Raw genomic sequence first — 24585 nt, 5'->3', positions numbered from 1 at the left:
GGGAAAAATTTTTTTTTTTAAAAAAAACGGGGGGCGATGCGCTACAGGCAACCCCAAAGTATAACGGAAGAAAACAAAATGTAAGTTTTCCACAAGTATTACCGAAGTTGAGATCATATTTGTAATATATATATATATATATATATATATATATATATATATATATATATATATATTTGTTCTAAGTCAAAGTTTCAATGTGTCTTCTTTTCCTGATCCCAGATATTCTATAAATAACAGTAGACATAATTTTTGCTTCATAGGCTGTCAGCCTCTCACACTTCACTAGCTACCTTGTTAAAATATCCTATTCAAATGCACAATGCCTGGAATCTTGAGGCAAAGCGTAATTCCGAGCCGTTCTCATCCTCCGACTTTGGGAATCAATGCTGGAAATGTAATAGAACAATATTTATTATAGGCTGACGAAAAAAGGAAAGAAAAAAAAAATCAAGCCAACAGGTCCGGACTATTGAGTCTATGATTAGTTGAGTGAATTTTTGATCGTCAAAATTTTCACCGACACGTTTGGAAAAAATGTATCATGGCTTGTGGAGAAATTGATACCGAAGCTTTCACCGTGCTGTTAAAAGCGCGTCGGAAATTCGGTATCATTTACTGTGACATAAGTTATACCTCACAAATGCATAGACAGGAATTTAGTAGAATAAGTTCATTTACATTATACAGAAACCGTGTAGTAGTTGTTTTGCAATGCAACTTTTTTTTCTGTTTTTGATATTTGGAAAATGAACAAAAAAATTTAAATTGAAATAGCCAAATAAAATAACACGAAAAAAAATAAATAAGAAAATAAAACGAAATCCTAGAAAGCTAAGCGGTAAAATAATCATCAGTTAGAGCTGTACTCAAATATGGTTGAACTTGAAAACCTGAGGCTCTGCACTGGTTGTTAGATTAAAGTATCTTTCCTTTAACATTGTGCTTCCGTTGTAGAACAGATAAAAAGTAAGATGATCTAGAAAAGGTTGAACAGTGCTAGGACATACAGACAGAAATTCAAACACATTATCTACACATAATACTGAGTTTAGGTTCATATCTAAGAGAGGTTTGGGGTACGGGGGGGGGGGGATGGGGAGCATTAGAAAATGGGTACTTGTGACTTGCTTACATCCAAAAAGTTAAATATGTATCAAATAATGTTCAACTTGATTTAATACATGTACTATTTACAAGATACGGAAATGCGCAAATATTCTGACAATTTATCTCTTTTAAAGAAAACCAAAAAAAAAAACAAAAACAGAGTCCACGTAGAAACAATAAATATGGAGAGAACCTAGGACATTAAATAAACACGCTGACGTCATCGAAAATGGGGAAAAGAAAAAATACTGACACAAAGGTACATGGAAGTTTCCTTTAATATACTTTGGGCTTAAAGTCAATGTCCACATGGTAAAACCAAGTTGTTTTTAGGTAGAAAATTGGTGCTGGTGTATATATATATATATATATATATATATATATATATATATATATATGTTACAGTTGTTCAAAGATTGAAAGATAATAATCTAGTTACCTGTAGACACCAGTAGAGGGAGCTCATAAGCTTCTGCATATAGTATACAGTGAGCTCCCTCTATTGGTGGCAGTAGGAATGCAAAATGTTATGTTTAAAACTTATGTCTTTGCTGGATATTTCTAGCATCATACCAGAGAAACGAGATTTCAACTCAAAAATTTATTCAGCACAAAATTTTCAAACCACTTTTAGTTAAGAAAAGCAAAATGGTGCCAGAGTGGACATTCCCTTTAAGTATAAGTTATCTACTTAGTATTTTTTAAGCCTACATTGAGCATGTCTATTGTATTCCATACCATACATGATCTTGCCCTGACTTATTAAAGCATATATCTACTCTCTCGGTTACTAGATTCAGGTCATCATTCTTAAAATAAATCATCCAGACATAAACAAAGGTAGAAAATAGTGTTTTCCTTTAAGTGTAACTTAATAAATTGAATCTAATCAAGTCTGTACCAAAACCGTGTGATGGCAAGACATACTCCATACTTTATACATGCAGCAATGAATGTAGTCCAGATTATTGCAGTTTATTTTTTTTTTTGTAATACCGCACTCAGCCACACGGGATGCTGTTGTTTAAAATCCTACACAACGTCTATAAGTAGGTCAATACAGAATGTGGTAAACACAGAACTGCCAATAGGTTCAATAACATGGACTATAATACACGTTAGTGTCTTCATGTACTTGTATGTGTGCTGGAGAGCTATACAAAAGGGCAGCCTGGAAGTTCTTTGTGTAAACATAAAAAATAACGTATGTTGTGTAACAATGAGAAAAAAAATCAAATAAAGAGTAAAACAATTGTTAAGGCTGTATATTCAAGCACTGTATGATTGGATTTTCAACAGAAACGATGGACATGTTTTTTGTGATTTTTTTTTTTTTTTCATTATTTTTCATATATTTTTTTTTCTGCAGTAAGAAAAGTCCCGCATTATGAAATGCAATTAAAGTATGATGCCGTCAACAGCTGATTGTTGGCATAAGCTGGCTATTGATAGCAGGAGTTAATAAAATAGAGCGGAAGATGGTGGGAATGAATTTTGAAAAAAAAAAAAAATGATAGCCAGTTTTTTCCAGCAGTCAGCCTGATAAGTAAAACTCGTAGTAACCGGGTTTGCATTTAAATGAAATATTCCTTCTTCTCCTCTGCATTCACTTGGCTGCCTTCTGCATTGATAATGGCTGTGTCTGCATCGGGGGCATCTTCAGCTCCTTTTGCTTCATTTGTTAAATATGTCCCTACAGAGATCAAGATTATAAAAACGGTTGTTAGAAATTTTGCTTGTCGTCGACTGTCTCTTGTTTCGTTTAGAGATGGATGCAAGGCAAAGCTGCTTACAATACATTACCATATCATTGATATACAATGTTCTGATCTACATCAGATTATATTAATGTGGTATCTGCATGCCAAACGTCTGCGTGTATTGGACGGACTCGACGGCAGACATGCTATTCCTTCCAATATTACTTTCAGCTACATTGTCTCTATGGTATAATGAGAGCAAAAGGTAAAGTCTAATGGCGTGGCGTGGCGTGGCGTGGCGTGTACGGAGCGATAAAGGAGGAAAATGTATTGAGAGCGTAAGTGGTTTTAGTCTAGTTTGTAGAATGCGGTGGGCAAATGTTTTAGGCACATGGAGATGTTAAAGAGTAAGAATGGCTTCAGAAATAGAAGGGTTAATAGTTTATTTTTGTCAGTTAGCAAAATCAAAAACTCATCAGAATTTGGTGTGACCTTTGCCCTTTGTCATCCGTCAATTAATTCCTCTCAGTACTTGCAGACAGTTCTCGAAGGAGGTTGTTCCCGCCATCTTGGAGAACTAAGCACAGATCTCCTGTGGATGTAGGCTTGTCCAATCCTTCTGCCTGTTTGTGTAATCTCAGACAGACTGGATGAATTTGAAATCAGGGCTCTGCGCGGGCCGTATCATCACTTCCAGGACTCCTCCTTCAAAGGGCAAAGGTCACACCAAATATTGATGATATTTAGATTTCTCTTTTGCTCATTCACGTTTGTGTTTTATTAATTGCCAACAATAAACCATGAACACTTCTATTTTTGAAAGCATTCTTACTCTGCAGTATTTTCACATGCCTGCCTAAAACTTTTGCACACTATTGTATCATAGAAATGTGTCAATCATAACTTATTAACACCATTTAAACACTCCAATTTTTCATGATGCACATTTAATACATCCTATCACAACATGCTAGTAAAATCCTTTTACAGGCAGCAATTCACATAACAACGCTGAGGACAAGTACATAGATACATAACATAGCAATTACTGATAGATTGCAAAATCATGTATGTTTCAAAGCTGGTCATTCTATAATATGATGGAGAAAAATGATAAGAAAAGACATTCATCTATATACCCGCTACTGTATCAACTAGGTGCAAAAATAAGCAGGAATAATATATATATATATATATATATATATATATATATATATATATATATATATATATATATAGTCCTATGAAAAAGTTTGGGCACCCCTATTAATCTTAATCATTTTTAGTTCTAAATATTTTTATAACAGCCATTTCAGTTTGATATATCTAATAACTGATGGACACAGTAATATTTCAGGATTGAAATGAGGTTTATTGTACTAACAGAAAATGTGCAATATGCATTAAACCAAAGTTTGACCGGTGCAAAAGTATGGGCACCTCAACAGAAAAGTGACATTAATATTTAGTAGATCCTCCTTTTGCAAAGATAACAGCCTCTAGTCACTTCCTGTAGCTTTTAATCAGTTCCTGGATCCTGGATAAAGGTATTTTGGACAAACAATTCAAGTTCAGTTAAGTTAGATGGTCGCCGAGCATGGACAGCCCGCTTCAAATCATCCCACAGATGTGCAATGATATTCAGGTCTGGGGACTGGGATGGCCATTCCAGAACATTGCAATTGTTCCTCTGCATGAATGCCTGAGGATTTGGAGCAGTGTTTTGGATCATTGTCTTGCTGAAATATCCATCCCCGGCGTAACTTCAACTTCGTCACTGATTCTTGAACATTATTCTCAAGAATCTGCTGATACTGAGTGGAATCCATGCGACCCTCAACTTTAACAAGATTCCCGATGCCGGCATTGGCCACACAGCCCCAAAGCATGATGGAACCTCCACCAAATTTTACAGTGGGTAGCATGTGTTTTTCTTGGAATGCTGTTTCTTTTTGGACGCCATGCATAACGCCTTTTTTTTATAACCAAACAACTCAATTTTTGTTTCCAAAATGAAGCTGCCTTGTCCAAATGTGCTTTTTCATACCTCAGGCAACTCTATTTGTGGCGTACGTGCAGAAACGGCTTCTTTCTCATCACTCTCCCATACAGCTTCTATTTGTGCAAAGTGCGCTGTATAGTTGACCGATGCACAGTGACACCATCTGCAGCAAGATGATGCTGCAGCTCTTTGGAGGTGGTCTGTGGATTGTCCTTGACTGTTCTCACCATTCTTCTTCTCTGCCTTTCTGATATTTTTCTTGGCCTGCCACTTCTGGGCTTAACAAGAACTGTCCCTGTGGTCTTCCATTTCCTTACTATGTTCCTCACAGTGGAAACTGACAGGTTAAATCTCTGAGACAACTTTTTGTATCCTTCCCCTGAACAACTATGTTGAACAATCTTTGTTTTCAGATCATTTGAGAGTTGTTTTGAGTAGCCCATGATGCCACTCTTCAGAGGAGATTCAAATAGGAGATCAACTTGCAATTGGCCACCTTAAATACCTTTTCTTATGATTGGATACATCTGGCTATGAAGTTCAAAGCTCACTGAGGTTACAAAACCAATTTTGTGCTTCAGTAAGTCAGTAAAAAGTAGTTAGGGGAATTCAAATCAATAAAATGATAAGGGTGCCCATACTTTTGCACCGGTCAAATTTTGGTTTAATGCATATTGCACATTTTCTGTTAGTACAATAAACCCCATTTCAATCCTGAAATATTACTGTGTCCATCAGTTATTAGATATATCAAACTGAAATGGCTGTTGCAAACACCAAAATATTTAGAACAAAAAATGATTAAGATTAATAGGGGTGCCCAAACTTTTTCATAGGACTGTATATATGCACACACACACACACCTGACGTTATATATTAGTATTTATAACATATTGTCAATTGGTGGTTATACTGTAGTTCTCTTCATTAGAAATAAATAAATAAGGTTATAGGTCTCAGAAAAACTCATTGTCTTGGATGCCCCATTTAGTGTCAAGTTAAGTTTTGCATTTATATACAATAAAGATGGGACATCACGCCATAAAAATTGGTATAGAGGGATTAAGAAATTCCCTCCATGGTGTTCAAAAGATCTTAATTTAATGGGATCCTGCCACTAGATTGGTGATAGACTTCCACATAATATGTTTTATAGAGATGAGCGAACAGTGTTCTATCGAACACATGTTCGATCGGATATCAGGGTGTTCGCCATGTTCGAATCGAATCGAACACCACGTGGTAAAGTGCGCCAAAATTCGATTCCCCTCCCACCTTCCCTGGCGCCTTTTTTGCACCAATAACAGCGCAGGGGAGGTGGGACAGGAACTACGACACCGGGGGCATTGAAAAAAATTGGAAAAAGTCATTGGCTGCCGAAATCAGGTGACCTCCTTTTTAGACGAATAGTGGATTTCAAATCCGGGTCATATGAGAATGTGAACTTTGTGACTATGAGACAGGGATAGCTGTACAGGCAGGGATAGCTAGGGATAACCTTTATTTAGGGGGGAATGTTATTAAAAATAACTTTTTGGGGCTCTATCGGGTGTGTAATTGTGATTTTTGTGAGATAAACTTTTTCCCATAGGGATGCATTGGCCAGCGCTGATTGGCCGAATTCCGTACTCTGGCCAATCAGTGCTGGCCAATGCATTCTATTAGCTTGATGAAGCAGAGTGTGCACAAGGGTTCAAGCGCACCCTCGGCTCTGATGTAGCAGAGCCGAGGCTGCACAAGGGTTCAAGCGCACCCTCGGCTCTGATGTAGGAGAGCCGAGGGTGCACTTGAACCCTTGTGCACCCTCAGCTCTGCTACATCAGAGCCGAGGGTGCGCTTGAACCCTTGTGCACACTCTGCTTCATCAAGCTAATAGAATGCATTGGCCAGCGCTGATTGGCCAATGTATTCTATTAGCCTGATGAAGTAGAGCTGAATGTGTGTGCTAAGCACACACATTCAGCTCTACTTCATCGGGCTAATAGAATGCATTGGCCAGCGCTGATTGGCCAGAGTACGGAACTCGACCAATCAGCGCTGGCTCTGCTGGAGGAGGCGGAGTCTAAGATCGCTCCACACCAGTCTCCATTCAGGTCCGACCTTAGACTCCGCCTCCTCCGGCAGAGCCAGCGCTGATTGGCCGAAGGCTGGCCAATGCATTCCTATGCGAATGCAGACTTAGCAGTGCTGAGTCAGTTTTGCTCAACTACACATCTGATGCACACTCGGCACTGCTACATCAGATGTAGCAATCTGATGTAGCAGAGCCGAGGGTGCACTAGAACCCCTGTGCAAACTCAGTTCACGCTAATAGAATGCATTGGCCAGCGCTGATTGGCCAATGCATTCTATTAGCCCGATGAAGTAGAGCTGAATGTGTGTGCTAAGCACACACATTCAGCACTGCTTCATCACGCCAATACAATGCATTAGCCAGTGCTGATTGGCCAGAGTACGGAATTCGGCCAATCAGCGCTGGCTCTGCTGGAGGAGGCGGAGTCTAAGGTCGGACCTGAATGGAGACTGGTGTGGAGCGATCTTAGACTCCGCCTCCTCCAGCAGAGCCAGCGCTGATTGGTCGAGTTCCGTACTCTGGCCAATCAGCGCTGGCCAATGCATTCTTTTAGCCCGATGAAGTAGAGCTGAATGTGTGTGCTTAGCACACACATTCAGCTCTACTTCATCAGGCTAATAGAATACATTGGCCAATCAGCGCTGGCCAATGCATTCTATTAGCTTGATGAAGCAGAGTGTGCACAAGGGTTCAAGCGCACCCTCGGCTCTGATGTAGCAGAGCTGAGGGTGCACAAGGGTTCAAGTGCACCCTCGGCTCTCCTACATCAGAGCCGAGGGTGCGCTTGAACCCTTGTGCAGCCTCAGCTCTGCTACATCAGAGCCGAGGGTGCGCTTGAACCCTTGTGCACACTCTGCTTCATCAAGCTAATAGAATGCATTGGCCAGCACTGATTGGCCAGAGTACGGAATTCGGCCAATCAGCGCTGGCCAATGCATTCTATTAGCCCGATGAAGTAGAGCTGAATGTGTGTGCTAAGCACACACATTCAGCACTGCTTCATCACGCCAATACAATGCATTGGCCAGCGCTGATTGGCCAGAGTACGGAATTCGGCCAATCAGCGCTGGCTCTGCTGGAGGAGGCGGAGTCTAAGATCGCTCCACACCAGTCTCCATTCAGGTCCGACCTTAGACTCCGCCTCCTCCAGCAGAGCCAGCGCTGATTGGCCGAATTCCGTACTCTGGCCAATCAGCACTGGCTAATGCATTGTATTGGCGTGATGAAGCAGTGCTGAATGTGTGTGCTTAGCACACACATTCAGCTCTACTTCATCGGGCTAATAGAATGCATTGGCCAATCAGCGCTGGCCAATGCATTCTATTAGCGTGAACTGAGTTTGCACAGGGGTTCTAGTGCACCCTCGGCTCTGCTACATCAGATTGCTACATCTGATGTAGCAGTGCCGAGTGTGCATCAGATGTGTAGTTGAGCAAAACTGACTCAGCACTGCTAAGTCTGCATTCGCATAGGAATGCATTGGCCAGCCTTCGGCCAATCAGCGCTGGCTCTGCCGGAGGAGGCGGAGTCTAAGGTCGGACCTGAATGGAGACTGGTGTGGAGCTATCTTAGACTCCGCCTCCTCCAGCAGAGCCAGCGCTGATTGGTCGAGTTCCGTACTCTGGCCAATCAGCACTGGCCAATGCATTTCTATGGGGAAAAGTTAGCTTGCGAAAATCGCAAACTGACAGGGATTTCCATGAAATAAAGTGACTTTTATGCCCCCAGACATGCTTCCCCTGCTGTCCCAGTGTCATTCCAGGGTGTTGGTATCATTTCCTGGGGTGTCATAGTGGACTTGGTGACCCTCCAGACACGAATTTGGGTTTCCCCCTTAACGAGTTTATGTTCCCCATAGACTATAATGGGGTTCGAAACCCATTCGAACACTCGAACAGTGAGCGGCTGTTCGAATCGAATTTCGAACCTCGAACATTTTAGTGTTCGCTCATCTCTAATGTTTTACACTGACTGCTGCAGCAACAGGATGAGCCGGCAGAGAGAAGCTAGAGAGGAGCCATCCAGCGGACGCATCGTCCAATGCCCAGCTTGTTTAGTTTCTGAAATGTAGCAGGGCTTATGAGTAGAGCAATCCTCTGTAATGTAGGAGCCTAGTAGGACTTGTTGTCACCTGTGGCTAGGGTAGCATGATCTCTTGACACGTCCCCTTTAATAGAACACATCCTCCACCGATGTCCCAGCAAAGTATAACAATCACCCAACCACCGGCCCAGCTCCGGCTTCGGCTTCGGAGGTATCTGACACACTAATTATTTGGCAAGTGAGATTTTCCTCAGCTTGAAATTTGCTAACATTTTTACTAGACAGTATTGCTCTCCAGTTATAGAGCAATTTAATGGTGATTTTAAACTGCTCCTGGAATCACAGCTGTAAATTGCTCGACCTAGAGATTTCAGAGTGATGTTTTTAAATGATTCTCAGGTCGGTAAACCACTTACTTTGTCCAAAAGGAACCTGTAGCTGAGAAGATTTGACTTCAATTATCTCAGATGATGCACCATGAAGGAGCTACAGGACACAAGGACTATCATGAAGTCGCACGAAAACCACTGTGGACATCTACTTGAAATTTGAAAGCTCAACTTCACTTTTACGTATAGTATATATTAAGGATCTGAATAATTTCTTACTATAATCTAACCTTTATAATTAAAATTTCCAAGTATTCCCACAAGAATCTATCAGCAGAACATAGGTGGCATTTATAGCAGACTATAACCTGACAACAGATAATGGATTCCTCTACCCTCCGGGTACCCGCATTTGTGGTGCATCTCTTTCAGGGCAGGTGTTGCAGATATGGCTACAGGTACTTAACCCCTTAATACTTTTGATCTATGGTTGTTATGCTGGCTCTTTATTGACTAGGCATGTATACTCTAATACGGCTTATGGGCATGTTATTTAAAAAGATATAGTGTGTACATGTATTCACTCCTTGTTATTTGGCTTAGATACCATTTGGTATTATCTACTTTCTGTTACTTTTTGTGGATAAAAATTCTTAGCTATTAAAGGAGTTAGGTACATGTCCAGGTGGTTGTCTTTGGAACTAGCTACATATTCATCTACTATTCATCTATTTCACATCCATCTGTCCAGTATTTTACTGTTTGACTTTGTGTGTGCATAGATTTGAATTTGTGTACCTGTCATGCCTATTATGTCTGCAATTATATATTCTATGATACAGTCCTATGAAAAAGTTTGGGCACCCCTATTAATCTTAATCATTTTTAGTTCTAAATATTTTGGTATTTGCAACAGCCATTTCAGTTTGATATATCTAATAACTGATGGACACAGTAATATTTCAGGATTGAAATGAGGTTTATTGTACTAACAGAAAATGTGCAATATGCATTAAACCAAAATTTGACCGGTGCAAAAGTATGGGCACCTCAACAGAAAAGTGACATTAATATTTAGTACATCCTCCTTTTGCAAAGATAACAGCCTCTAGTCGCTTCCTGTAGCTTTTAATCAGTTCCTGGATCCTGGATAAAGGTATTTTGGACAAACAATTCAAGTTCAGTTAAGTTAGATGGTTGCCGAGCATGGACAGCCCGCTTCAAATCATCCCACAGATGTTCAATGATATTCAGGTCTGGGGACTGGGATGGCCATTCCAGAACATTGTAATTGTTCCTCTGCATGAATGCCTGAAGATTTGGAGCGGTGTTTTGGATCATTGTCTTGCTGAAATATCCATCCCCGGCGTAACTTCAACTTCGTCACTGATTCTTGAACATTATTCTCAAGAATCTGCTGATACTGAGTGGAATCCATGCGACTCTCAACTTTAACAAGATTCCCGATGCCGGCATTGGCCACACAGCCCCAAAGCATGATGGAACCTCCACCAAATTTTACAGTGGGTAGCATGTGTTTTTCTTGGAATGCTGTTTCTTTTTGGACGCCATGCATAACGCCTTTTTTTTATAACCAAACAACTCAATTTTTGTTTCCAAAATGAAGCTGCCTTGTCCAAATGTGCTTCTGCATACCTCAGGCAACTCTATTTGTGGCGTACGTGCAGAAACGGCTTCTTTCTCATCACTCTCCCATACAGCTTCTATTTGTGCAAAGTGCGCTGTATAGTTGACCGATGCACAGTGACACCATCTGCAGCAAGATGATGCTGCAGCTCTTTGGAGGTGGTCTGTGGATTGTCCTTGACTGTTCTCACCATTCTTCTCTGCCTTTCTGATATTTTTCTTGGCCTGCCACTTCTGGGCTTAACAAGAACTGTCCCTGTGGTCTTCCATTTCCTTACTATGTTCCTCACAGTGGAAACTGACAGGTTAAATCTCTGAGACAACTTTTTGTATCCTTCCCCTGAACAACTATGTTGAACAATCTTTGTTTTCAGATCATTTGAGAGTTGTTTTGAGTAGCCCATGATGCCACTCTTCAGAGGAGATTCAAATAGTAGAACAACTTGCAATTGGCCACCTTAAATACCTTTTCTCATGATTGGATACATCTGGCTATGAAGTTCAAAGCTCACTGAGGTTACAAAACCAATTTTGTGCTTCAGTAAGTCAGTAAAAAGTAGTTAGGAGTATTCAAATCAATAAAATGATAAGGGTGCCCATACTTTTGCACCGGTCAAATTTTGGTTTAATACATATTGCGCATTTTCTGTTAGTACAATAAACCTCATTTCAATCCTGAAATATTACTGTGTCCATCAGTTATTAGATATATCAAACTGAAATGGCTGTTGCAAACACCAAAATATTTAGAACTAAAAATGATTAAGATTAGAGATGAGCGAACAGTGTTCTATCGAACTCATGTTCGATCGGATATTAGGCTGTTCGGCATGTTCGAATCGAATCGAACACCGCGTGGTAAAGTGCGCCATTACTCGATTCCCCTCCCACCTTCCCTGGCGCCTTTTTTGCTCCAATAACAGCGCAGGGTAGGTGGGACAGGAACTACGACACCGGTGACGTTGAAAAAAGTAGGCAAAACCCATTGGCTGCCGAAAACATGTGACCTCTAATTTAAAAGAACAGCGACGCCCAGCTTCGCGTCATTCTGAGCTTGCAATTCACCGAGGACGGAGGTTTCCGTCCAGCTAGCTAGGGCTTAGATTCTGGGTAGGCAGGGACAGGCTAGGATAGGAAGGAGAAGACAACCAACAGCTCTTGTAAGAGCTAAATTCCAGGGAGAAGCTTGTCAGTGTAACGTGGCACTGACGGGCTCAATCGCCGCAACCCAGCTTTCCCAGGATCCTGAATGGAATACACTGTCAGTGTATTCCCGTATACCCGATATATACCCCGATACCCGTTCCAACGGTGTGCCCCCCCACCTTCACCCCAGAAATACCCTGCAAGTCCCCTAGCAATAGAATTGGGGCTATATACACCCACAATTTTTACTACTGGTATACAGTGCCATTGTCTGACTGGGAATTCAAAGAGTATATTGGGAATACAAATACCCTCATTTCTTGCTACTGCCATATAGTGCCAGTTTCTGACTGGGAATTCAAAGAATATATTGGGGTTACGTGCACCCACAATTTTTACTACTGGTATACAGTGCCATTGTCTGACTGGGAATTCAAAGAGTATATTGGGAATACAAATACCCTCATTTCTTGCTACTGCCATATAGTGCCAGTTTCTGACTGGGAATTCAAAGAATATATTGGGGTTACGTGCACCCACAATTTTTACTACTGGTATACAGTGCCATTGTCTGACTGGGAATTCAAAGAATATATTGGGGTTATAAATACCCTCATTTCTTGCTACTGCCATATAGTGCCAGTTTCTGACTGGTAATTCAAAGAATATATTGGGGTTACGTGCACCCACAATTTTTACTACTGGTATACAGTGCCATTGTCTGACTGGGAATTCAAAGAGTATATTGGGAATACAAATACCCTCATTTCTTGCTACTGCCATATAGTGCCAGTTTCTGACTGGGAATTCAAAGAATATATTGGGGTTACGTGCACCCACAATTTTTACTACTGGTATACAGTGCCATTGTCTGACTGGGAATTCAAAGAGTATATTGGGAATACAAATACCCTCATTTCTTGCTACTGCCATATAGTGCCAGTTTCTGACTGGGAATTCAAAGAATATATTGGGGTTACGTGCACCCACAATTTTTACTACTGGTATACAGTGCCATTGTCTGACTGGGAATTCAAAGAATATATTGGGGTTATAAATACCCTCATTTCTTGCTACTGCCATATAGTGCCAGTTTCTGACTGGTAATTCAAAGAATATATTGGGGTTACGTGCACCCACAATTTTTACTACTGGTATACAGTGCCATTGTCTGACTGGGAATTCAAAGAGTATATTGGGAATACAAATACCCTCATTTCTTGCTACTGCCATATAGTGCCAGTTTCTGACTGGGAATTCAAAGAATATATTGGGGTTACGTGCACCCACAATTTTTACTACTGGTATACAGTGCCATTGTCTGACTGGGAATTCAAAGAGTATATTGGGAATACAAATACCCTCATTTCTTGCTACTGCCATATAGTGCCAGTTTCTGACTGGGAATTCAAAGAATATATTGGGGTTACGTGCACCCACAATTTTTACTACTGGTATACAGTGCCATTGTCTGACTGGGAATTCAAAGAGTATATTGGGAATACAAATACCCTCATTTCTTGCTACTGCCATATAGTGCCAGTTTCTGACTGGGAATTCAAAGAATATATTGGGGTTACGTGCACCCACAATTTTTACTACTGGTATACAGTGCCATTGTCTGACTGGGAATTCAAAGAGTATATTGGGGTTATAAATACCCTCATTTCTTGCTACTGCCATATAGTGCCAGTTTCTGACTGGTAATTCAAAGAATATATTGGGGTTACGTGCACCCACAATTTTTACTACTGGTATACAGTGCCATTGTCTGACTGGGAATTCAAAGAGTATATTGGGAATACAAATACCCTCATTTCTTGCTACTGCCATATAGTGCCAGTTTCTGACTGGGAATTCAAAGAATATATTGGGGTTACGTGCACCCACAATTTTTACTACTGGTATACAGTGCCATTGTCTGACTGGGAATTCAAAGAGTATATTGGGAATACAAATACCCTCATTTCTTGCTACTGCCATATAGTGCCAGTTTCTGACTGGGAATTCAAAGAATATATTGGGGTTACGTGCACCCACAATTTTTACTACTGGTATACAGTGCCATTGTCTGACTGGGAATTCAAAGAGTATATTGGGAATACAAATACCCTCATTTCTTGCTACTGCCATATAGTGCCAGTTTCTGACTGGGAATTCAAAGAATATATTGGGGTTACGTGCACCCACAATTTTTACTACTGGTATACAGTGCCATTGTCTGACTGGGAATTCAAAGAGTATATTGGGAATACAAATACCCTCATTTCTTGCTACTGCCATATAGTGCCAGTTTCTGACTGGGAATTCAAAGAATATATTGGGGTTACGTGCACCCACAATTTTTACTACTGGTATACAGTGCCATTGTCTGACTGGGAATTCAAAGAGTATATTGGGAATACAAATACCCTCATTTCTTGCTACTGCCATATAGTGCCAGTTTCTGACTGGGAATTCAAAGAATATATTGGGGTTACGTGCACCCACAATTTTTACTACTGGTATACAGTGCCATTGTCTGACTGGGAATTCAAAGAGTATATTGGGAATACAAATACCCTCATTTCTTGCTACTGCCATATAGTGCCAGTTTCTGACTGGGAATTCAAAGAATATATTGGGGTTACGTGCACCCACAATTTTTACTACTGGTATACAGTGCCATTGTCTGACTGGGAATTCAAAGAGTATATTGGGAATACAAATACCCTCATTTCTTGCTACTGCCATATAGTGCCAGTTTCTGACTGGTAATTCAAAGAATATATTGGGGTTACGTGCACCCACAATTTTTACTACTGGTATACAGTGCCATTGTCTGACTGGGAATTCAAAGAGTATATTGGGAATACAAATACCCTCATTTCTTGCTACTGCCATATAGTGCCAGTTTCTGACTGGGAATTCAAAGAATATATTGGGGTTACGTGCACCCACAATTTTTACTACTGGTATACAGTGCCATTGTCTGACTGGGAATTCAAAGAGTATATTGGGAATACAAATACCCTCATTTCTTGCTACTGCCATATAGTGCCAGTTTCTGACTGGGAATTCAAAGAATATATTGGGGTTACGTGCACCCACAATTTTTACTACTGGTATACAGTGCCATTGTCTGACTGGGAATTCAAAGAGTATATTGGGAATACAAATACCCTCATTTCTTGCTACTGCCATATAGTGCCAGTTTCTGACTGGGAATTCAAAGAATATATTGGGGTTACGTGCACCCACAATTTTTACTACTGGTATACAGTGCCATTGTCTGACTGGGAATTCAAAGAGTATATTGGGAATACAAATACCCTCATTTCTTGCTACTGCCATATAGTGCCAGTTTCTGACTGGGAATTCAAAGAATATATTGGGGTTACGTGCACCCACAATTTTTACTACTGGTATACAGTGCCATTGTCTGACTGGGAATTCAAAGAATATATTGGGGTTATAAATACCCTCATTTCTTGCTACTGCCATATAGTGCCAGTTTCTGACTGGTAATTCAAAGAATATATTGGGGTTACGTGCACCCACAATTTTTACTACTGGTATACAGTGCCATTGTCTGACTGGGAATTCAAAGAGTATATTGGGAATACAAATACCCTCATTTCTTGCTACTGCCATATAGTGCCAGTTTCTGACTGGGAATTCAAAGAATATATTGGGGTTACGTGCACCCACAATTTTTACTACTGGTATACAGTGCCATTGTCTGACTGGGAATTCAAAGAGTATATTGGGAATACAAATACCCTCATTTCTTGCTACTGCCATATAGTGCCAGTTTCTGACTGGGAATTCAAAGAATATATTGGGGTTACGTGCACCCACAATTTTTACTACTGGTATACAGTGCCATTGTCTGACTGGGAATTCAAAGAGTATATTGGGAATACAAATACCCTCATTTCTTGCTACTGCCATATAGTGCCAGTTTCTGACTGGGAATTCAAAGAATATATTGGGGTTACGTGCACCCACAATTTTTACTACTGGTATACAGTGCCATTGTCTGACTGGGAATTCAAAGAGTATATTGGGAATACAAATACCCTCATTTCTTGCTACTGCCATATAGTGCCAGTTTCTGACTGGGAATTCAAAGAATATATTGGGGTTACGTGCACCCACAATTTTTACTACTGGTATACAGTGCCATTGTCTGACTGGGAATTCAAAGAGTATATTGGGAATACAAATACCCTCATTTCTTGCTACTGCCATATAGTGCCAGTTTCTGACTGGGAATTCAAAGAATATATTGGGGTTACGTGCACCCACAATTTTTACTACTGGTATACAGTGCCATTGTCTGACTGGGAATTCAAAGAGTATATTGGGAATACAAATACCCTCATTTCTTGCTACTGCCATATAGTGCCAGTTTCTGACTGAGAATTCAAAGAATATATTGGGGTTACGTGCACCCACAATTTTTACTACTGGTATACAGTGCCATTGTCTGACTGGGAATTCAAAGAGTATATTGGGAATACAAATACCCTCATTTCTTGCTACTGCCATATAGTGCCAGTTTCTGACTGGGAATTCAAAGAATATATTGGGGTTACGTGCACCCACAATTTTTACTACTGGTATACAGTGCCATTGTCTGACTGGGAATTCAAAGAGTATATTGGGAATACAAATACCCTCATTTCTTGCTACTGCCATATAGTGCCAGTTTCTGACTGGGAATTCAAAGAATATATTGGGGTTACGTGCACCCACAATTTTTACTACTGGTATACAGTGCCATTGTCTGACTGGGAATTCAAAGAGTATATTGGGAATACAAATACCCTCATTTCTTGCTACTGCCATATAGTGCCAGTTTCTGACTGGGAATTCAAAGAATATATTGGGGTTACGTGCACCCACAATTTTTACTACTGGTATACAGTGCCATTGTCTGACTGGGAATTCAAAGAGTATATTGGGAATACAAATACCCTCATTTCTTGCTACTGCCATATAGTGCCAGTTTCTGACTGGGAATTCAAAGAATATATTGGGGTTACGTGCACCCACAATTTTTACTACTGGTATACAGTGCCATTGTCTGACTGGGAATTCAAAGAGTATATTGGGAATACAAATACCCTCATTTCTTGCTACTGCCATATAGTGCCAGTTTCTGACTGGGAATTCAAAGAATATATTGGGGTTACGTGCACCCACAATTTTTACTACTGGTATACAGTGCCATTGTCTGACTGGGAATTCAAAGAGTATATTGGGAATACAAATACCCTCATTTCTTGCTACTGCCATATAGTGCCAGTTTCTGACTGGGAATTCAAAGAATATATTGGGGTTACGTGCACCCACAATTTTTACTACTGGTATACAGTGCCATTGTCTGACTGGGAATTCAAAGAGTATATTGGGAATACAAATACCCTCATTTCTTGCTACTGCCATATAGTGCCAGTTTCTGACTGGGAATTCAAAGAATATATTGGGGTTACGTGCACCCACAATTTTTACTACTGGTATACAGTGCCAATTTCTAACTAGGAATTCAAAATGCGCAAGGCTCCCGGAAAGGGACGTGGACGAGGCCGTGGGCGAGGTCGGGGGAATGGTTCTGGGGAGCAAGGTAGCAGTGAAGCCACAGGGCGTCCCGTGCCTACTCCTGTGGGGCAGCAAGCATTGCGCCACTCCACAGTGCCAGGGTTGCTTGCCACATTAACTAAACTGCAGGGTACAAACCTTAGTAGGCCCGAGAACCAGGAACAGGTCTTGCAATGGCTGTCAGAGAACGCTTACAGCACATTGTCCAGCAGCCAGTCAGACTCTGCCTCCTCTCCTCCTATTACCCAACAGTCTTGTCTTCCTTCCTCCCAAAATTCCGAAGCTTTACAGAACAATAACCCAAACTGTCCCTGCTCCCCAGAGCTGTTCTCCGCTCCTTTCATTGTCCCTCAACCTGCCTCTCCACGTCACGATTCCACGAACCTAACAGAGGAGCATCTGTGTCCAGATGCTCAAACACTAGAGTCTCCTCCATCTCCGTTCGATTTGGTGGTGGATGACCAGCAACCCACCCTCATCGACGATGATGTGACGCAGTTGCCGTCAGGGCATCCAGTTGACCGGCGCATTGTGCGGGAGGAGGAGATGAGACAGGAGTTGGAAGAGGAAGTGGTGGATGATGAGGACACTGACCCGACCTGGACAGGGGGGATGTCAAGCGGGGAAAGTAGTGTGGATGTTGAGGCAGGTGCAGCACCAAAAAGGGTAGCTAGAGGCAGAGGCAGAGGTCAGCAGCTTAGGCGAAGCCAGGCCACACCCGGAATCTCCCAAGATGTTCCAGTTCGTACTCAGCCCCGAAAAACTCCCACCTCGAGGGCACGTTTCTCGAAGGTGTGGAGTTTTTTCAAGGAATGCGCCGAGGACAGATATAGTGTTGTCTGCACAATTTGCCTCTCGAAATTGATTAGGGGCTCTGAGAAGAGCAACCTGTCCACCACTTCAATGCGCCGTCATTTGGAATCCAAGCACTGGAATCAGTGGCAGGCAGCAACGGCAGGACAAAGGCCGCCTGCCGTTCACGCCACTGCCACTGCCTCTGCCTCTGCCACTGCCACTGCTGACTGTGCTGGCGATGCACTCCAGAGGACGAGCCAGGACACCACTTCATCTGCCTCCGCCACTTTGTTGACTTCTACCTCATCCTCCCCTGGTCCTGTCTTATCTCCTTCTCCTGCACCATCAAAGGCACCATCAGGCGTTTCTTTACAACAACCCACCATCTCTCAGACATTGGAGCGGCGGCAGAAATACACTGCTAACCACCCACACGCGCAAGCCTTGAACGCCAACATCGCTAAACTGCTGGCCCAGGAGATGTTGGCGTTCCGGCTTGTTGAAACTCCCGCCTTCCTGGACCTGATGGCAACTGCGGCACCTCGCTATGCCGTCCCTAGCCGTCACTACTTCTCCCGGTGTGCCGTCCCCGCCTTGCACCAGCACGTGTCACTCAACATCAGGCGGGCCCTTAGTTCCGCGCTTTGCACAAAGGTCCACTTGACCACCGACGCGTGGACAAGTGCATGCGGACAGGGACGCTACATTTCACTGACGGCACACTGGGTGAATGTAGTTGAGGCTGGGACTGCTTCCCAAACTGGCCCGGTGTACCTCGTCTCCCCGCCTAACATTCCTGGCAGGGACACGAGAAGAACACCCCCCTCCTCCTCCTCCTCTACCGCCTCCTCCTCCGCCACCGCCTCCTCCTCCGCCACCGCCTCCTCCTCCGCTGTTAGATTGACCCCAGCTACGAGTTGGAAACGTTGCAGCACTGGCGTTGGTAGACGTCAGCAGGCTGTGCTGAAGCTGATCAGCTTGGGGGACAGACAGCACACTGCCTCCGAGGTGAGGGATGCCCTCCTCGATGAGACGGCAATATGGTTTGAGCCGCTGCACCTGGGCCCAGGCATGGTCGTTTGTGATAACGGCCGGAACCTGGTAGCAGCTCTGGAGCTTGCCGGACTCCAACATGTTCCATGCCTGGCCCACGTCTTCAACCTAGTGGTGCAACGTTTCCTAAAGAGCTACCCCAATGTTCCAGAGCTACTGGTGAAAGTGCGGCGCATGTGCGCCCACTTTCGCAAGTCGACAGTAGCCGCTGCTAGCTTAAAATCTCTCCAGCAACGCCTGCATGTGCCACAACACCGGCTTTTGTGCGACGTCCCCACACGCTGGAACTCAACGTTTCAGATGTTGAATAGAGTGGTTGAGCAGCAGAGACCTTTGATGGAATACCAGCTACAAAACCCTAGGGTGCCACAAAGTCAGCTGCCTCAGTTTCACATCCATGAGTGGCCATGGATGAGAGACCTTTGTGACATCCTACGGGTCTTTGAGGAGTCCACAAGGAGGGTGAGCTCTGAGGATGCGATGGTGAGCCTTACAATCCCGCTCTTGTGTGTTCTGAGAGAATCCCTGATTGACATCAGGGATAACTCAGATCACACAGAGGAGTTAGGGATAGCATCCGATCCGTCACAGCTGGAGAGTAGGTCCACACATCTGTCCGCTTCACTGCGTTTAATGGAGGAGGAGGAGGAGGAGGAGGAGGAGGAAGAAGAGTTGTCCGATGATGTGATGGTGATACAGGAGGCTTCCGGGCAACTTCGAATCGTCCCATTGTTGCAGCGCGGATGGGTAGACATGGAGGATGAGGAGGAAATGGAGATTGAACTTTCCGGTGGGGCCAGAGGAGTCATGCCAACTAACACTGTGGCAGACATGGCTGAGTTCATGTTGGGGTGCTTTACAACCGACAAGCGTATTGTCAAAATCATGGAGGACAACCAGTACTGGATCTTTGCTATCCTTGACCCCCGGTATAAAAACAACATCTCGTCTTTTATTCCGGTAGAGGGGAGGGCCAATCGCATCAATGCTTGCCACAGGCAATTGGTGCAGAATATGATGGAGATGTTTCCAGCATGTGACGTTGGCGGCAGGGAGGGCAGTTCCTCCAGTAGGCAACCAAGTTCTCACCGGTCCACACAAACGAGGGGCACACTGTCTAAGGTCTGGGACACCTTGATGGCACCCCCTCGCCAAAGTGCCGCCACGGAGGGTCCTAGTGTCACCAGGCGTGAGAAGTATAGGCGCATGTTGCGGGAATACCTTTCCGACCACAGCCCTGTCCTCTCCGACCCCTCTGCGCCCTACACGTATTGGGTGTCGAAGTTGGACCTGTGGCTTGAACTTGCCCTATATGCCTTGGAGGTGCTGTCCTGTCCTGCCGCCAGCGTCCTATCTGAGAGGGTGTTCAGTGCAGCCGGTGGCATCATCACTGACAAGCGCACCCGTCTGTCAGCTGAGAGTGCCGACCGGCTCACTTTGATAAAAATGAACCACCACTGGATAGAGCCTTCATTTTTGTGCCCACCTGTGTAAAGCACCCCAACATGAAACTCCATGTCTGTACTCAACCTCTCCAATTCCTCCGCATCCTCATACTCATCCACCATAAGCGTTGCACAATTCTGCTAATACTAGGCTCCCTCCAACATGATTTCCCCCAACTCTGCTGGTTAGAGGCTCCCTCCACCCTGATTTCCACCAACTCTGCTGGTTAGAGGCTCCCTCCACCCTGCTTTCCCACAACTCTGCTGGTTAGAGGCTCCTTCCACCATGAATTTGCCCAAACTGGGCTGTTTAGAGGCTCCCTCCACCATGAATTGGTCCAAACTGGGTTTTTTAGAGGCTCCCTCCACCATGAATTGGTCCAAACTGGGCTGGTTAGAGGCTCCCTCCACCATGAATTGGTCCAAACTGGGCTGGTTAGAGGCTCCCTCCACCATGAATTTGCCCAAACTGGGCTGGTTAGAGGCTCCCTCCACAATTAATTGGTCCAAACTGGGCTAATTAGAGGCTCCCTCCACCATGAATTGGTCCAAACTGGGTTTTTTAGAGGCTCCCTCCACCATGAATTTGCCCAAACTGGGCTGTTTAGAGGCTCCCTCCACCATGAATTGGTCCAAACTGGGCTGGTTAGAGGCTCCCTCCACCATGAATTTCCCAAAACTTGGCTGTTTAGAGGCTCCCTCCACCATTAATTGGTCCAAACTGGGCTGGTTAGAGGCTCCCTCCACCATGAATTTGCCCAAACTGGGGTGGTTAGAGGCTCCCTCCACCATTAATTGGTCCAAACTGGGCTGGTTAGAGGCTCCCTCCACAATTAATTGGTCCAAACTGGGCTAATTAGAGGCTCCCTCCACCATGAATTGGTCCAAACTGGGTTTTTTAGAGGCTCCCTCCACCATGAATTTGCCCAAACTGGGCTGTTTAGAGGCTCCCTCCACCATGAATTGGTCCAAACTGGGCTGGTTAGAGGCTCCCTCCACCATGAATTGGTCCAAACTGGGCTGGTTAGAGGCTCCCTCCACCATGAATTTCCCAAAACTTGGCTGTTTAGAGGCTCCCTCCACCATTAATTGGTCCAAACTGGGCTGGTTAGAGGCTCCCTCCACCATGAATTTGCCCAAACTGGGCTGTTTAGAGGCTCCCTCCACCATGAATTTGCCCAAACTGGGCTGGTTAGAGGCTCCCTCCACCATGAATTGGTCCAAACTGGGCTGGTTAGAGGCTCCCTCCACCATGAATTTGCCCAAACTGGGCTGTTTAGAGGCTCCCTCCACCATGAATTTGCCCAAACTGGGCTGGTTAGAGGCTCCCTCCACCATGAATTGGTCCAAACGGGTTTTTAGAGGCTCCCTTCACCATGAATTGGTCCAAACTTGGCTGTTTAGAGGCTCCCTCCACCATGAATTTGCCCAAACTGGGCTGTTTAGAGGCTCCCTCCACCATGAATTGGTCCAAACTGGGCTGGTTAGAGGCTCCCTCCACCATGAATTTCCCAAAACTTGGCTGTTTAGAGGCTCCCTCCACCATTAATTGGTCCAAACTGGGCTGGTTAGAGGCTCCCTCCACCATGAATTTGCCCAAACTGGGCTGTTTAGAGGCTCCCTCCACCATGAATTTGCCCAAACTGGGCTGGTTAGAGGCTCCCTCCACCATGAATTGGTCCAAACTGGGCTGGTTAGAGGCTCCCTCCACAATTAATTGGTCCAAACTGGGCTAATTAGAGGCTCCCTCCACCATGAATTGGTCCAAACTGGGTTTTTTAGAGGCTCCCTCCACCATGAATTTGCCCAAACTGGGCTGTTTAGAGGCTCCCTCCACCATGAATTGGTCCAAACTGGGCTGGTTAGAGGCTCCCTCCACCATGAATTTCCCAAAACTTGGCTGTTTAGAGGCTCCCTCCACCATTAATTGGTCCAAACTGGGCTGGTTAGAGGCTCCCTCCACCATGAATTTGCCCAAACTGGGGTGGTTAGAGGCTCCCTCCACCATTAATTGGTCCAAACTGGGCTGGTTAGAGGCTCCCTCCACAATTAATTGGTCCAAACTGGGCTAATTAGAGGCTCCCTCCACCATGAATTGGTCCAAACTGGGTTTTTTAGAGGCTCCCTCCACCATGAATTTGCCCAAACTGGGCTGTTTAGAGGCTCCCTCCACCATGAATTGGTCCAAACTGGGCTGGTTAGAGGCTCCCTCCACCATGAATTGGTCCAAACTGGGCTGGTTAGAGGCTCCCTCCACCATGAATTTCCCAAAACTTGGCTGTTTAGAGGCTCCCTCCACCATTAATTGGTCCAAACTGGGCTGGTTAGAGGCTCCCTCCACCATGAATTTGCCCAAACTGGGCTGTTTAGAGGCTCCCTCCACCATGAATTTGCCCAAACTGGGCTGGTTAGAGGCTCCCTCCACCATGAATTGGTCCAAACTGGGCTGGTTAGAGGCTCCCTCCACCATGAATTTGCCCAAACTGGGCTGTTTAGAGGCTCCCTCCACCATGAATTTGCCCAAACTGGGCTGGTTAGAGGCTCCCTCCACCATGAATTGGTCCAAACGGGTTTTTAGAGGCTCCCTTCACCATGAATTGGTCCAAACTTGGCTGTTTAGAGGCTCCCTCCACCATGAATTTGCCCAAACTGGGCTGTTTAGAGGCTCCCTCCACCATGAATTGGTCCAAACTGGGCTGGTTAGAGGCTCCCTCCACCATGAATTTCCCAAAACTTGGCTGTTTAGAGGCTCCCTCCACCATTAATTGGTCCAAACTGGGCTGGTTAGAGGCTCCCTCCACCATGAATTTGCCCAAACTGGGCTGTTTAGAGGCTCCCTCCACCATGAATTTGCCCAAACTGGGCTGGTTAGAGGCTCCCTCCACCATGAATTGGTCCAAACTGGGCTGGTTAGAGGCTCCCTCCACCATGAATTTGCCCAAACTGGGCTGTTTAGAGGCTCCCTCCACCATGAATTTGCCCAAACTGGGCTGGTTAGAGGCTCCCTCCACCATTAATTGGTCCAAACTGGGCTGGTTAGAGGCTCCCTCCACCATGAATTTGCCCAAACTGGGCTGTTTAGAGGCTCCCTCCACCATGAATTTGCCCAAACTGGGCTGGTTAGAGGCTCCCTCCACCATGAATTGGTCCAAACTGGGCTGGTTAGAGGCTCCCTCCACCATGAATTTGCCCAAACTGGGCTGTTTAGAGGCTCCCTCCACCATGAATTTGCCCAAACTGGGCTGGTTAGAGGCTCCCTCCACCATGAATTGGTCCAAACGGGTTTTTAGAGGCTCCCTTCACCATGAATTGGTCCAAACTTGGCTGGTTAGAGGCTCCCTCCACCATGAATTTGCCCAAACTGGGCTGTTTAGAGGCTCCCTCCACCATGAATTGGTCCAAACTGGGCTGGTTAGAGGCTCCCTCCACCATGAATTTCCCAAAACTTGGCTGTTTAGAGGCTCCCTCCACCATTAATTGGTCCAAACTGGGCTGGTTAGAGGCTCCCTCCACCATGAATTTGCCCAAACTGGGGTGGTTAGAGGCTCCCTCCACCATTAATTGGTCCAAACTGGGCTGGTTAGAGGCTCCCTCCACAATTAATTGGTCCAAACTGGGCTAATTAGAGGCTCCCTCCACCATGAATTGGTCCAA

The 24585-nt window shown here is 44.2% G+C and overlaps 1 protein-coding gene across 3 annotated transcripts in view; it reads right to left on the bottom strand.

Annotated features, from left to right (window-relative positions):
• Window positions 1-1499: 1499 nt before the first annotated feature.
• The window catches only part of CADM2 (cell adhesion molecule 2), a 1317105-nt gene continuing 1294019 nt past the window's right edge, over window positions 1500-24585 (bottom strand). For 2 of the 3 annotated variants that reach the window (XM_075263548.1, XM_075263549.1), the window contains one exon: window positions 1500-2803. In XM_075263548.1, the coding sequence (XP_075119649.1) occupies window positions 2685-2803 (119 nt within the window). In that variant the 3' untranslated portion in view covers window positions 1500-2684. The remainder of the gene's footprint in view (window positions 2804-24585) is intronic. The other variant, XM_075263550.1, reaches the window with a different exon arrangement.

The sequence above is a fragment of the Leptodactylus fuscus genome, chromosome 2, assembly GCF_031893055.1.
Source record: "Leptodactylus fuscus isolate aLepFus1 chromosome 2, aLepFus1.hap2, whole genome shotgun sequence".
NCBI classification, from domain to species: domain Eukaryota; kingdom Metazoa; phylum Chordata; class Amphibia; order Anura; family Leptodactylidae; genus Leptodactylus; species Leptodactylus fuscus.
This window is presented reverse-complemented; position numbering and strand designations above follow the sequence as displayed.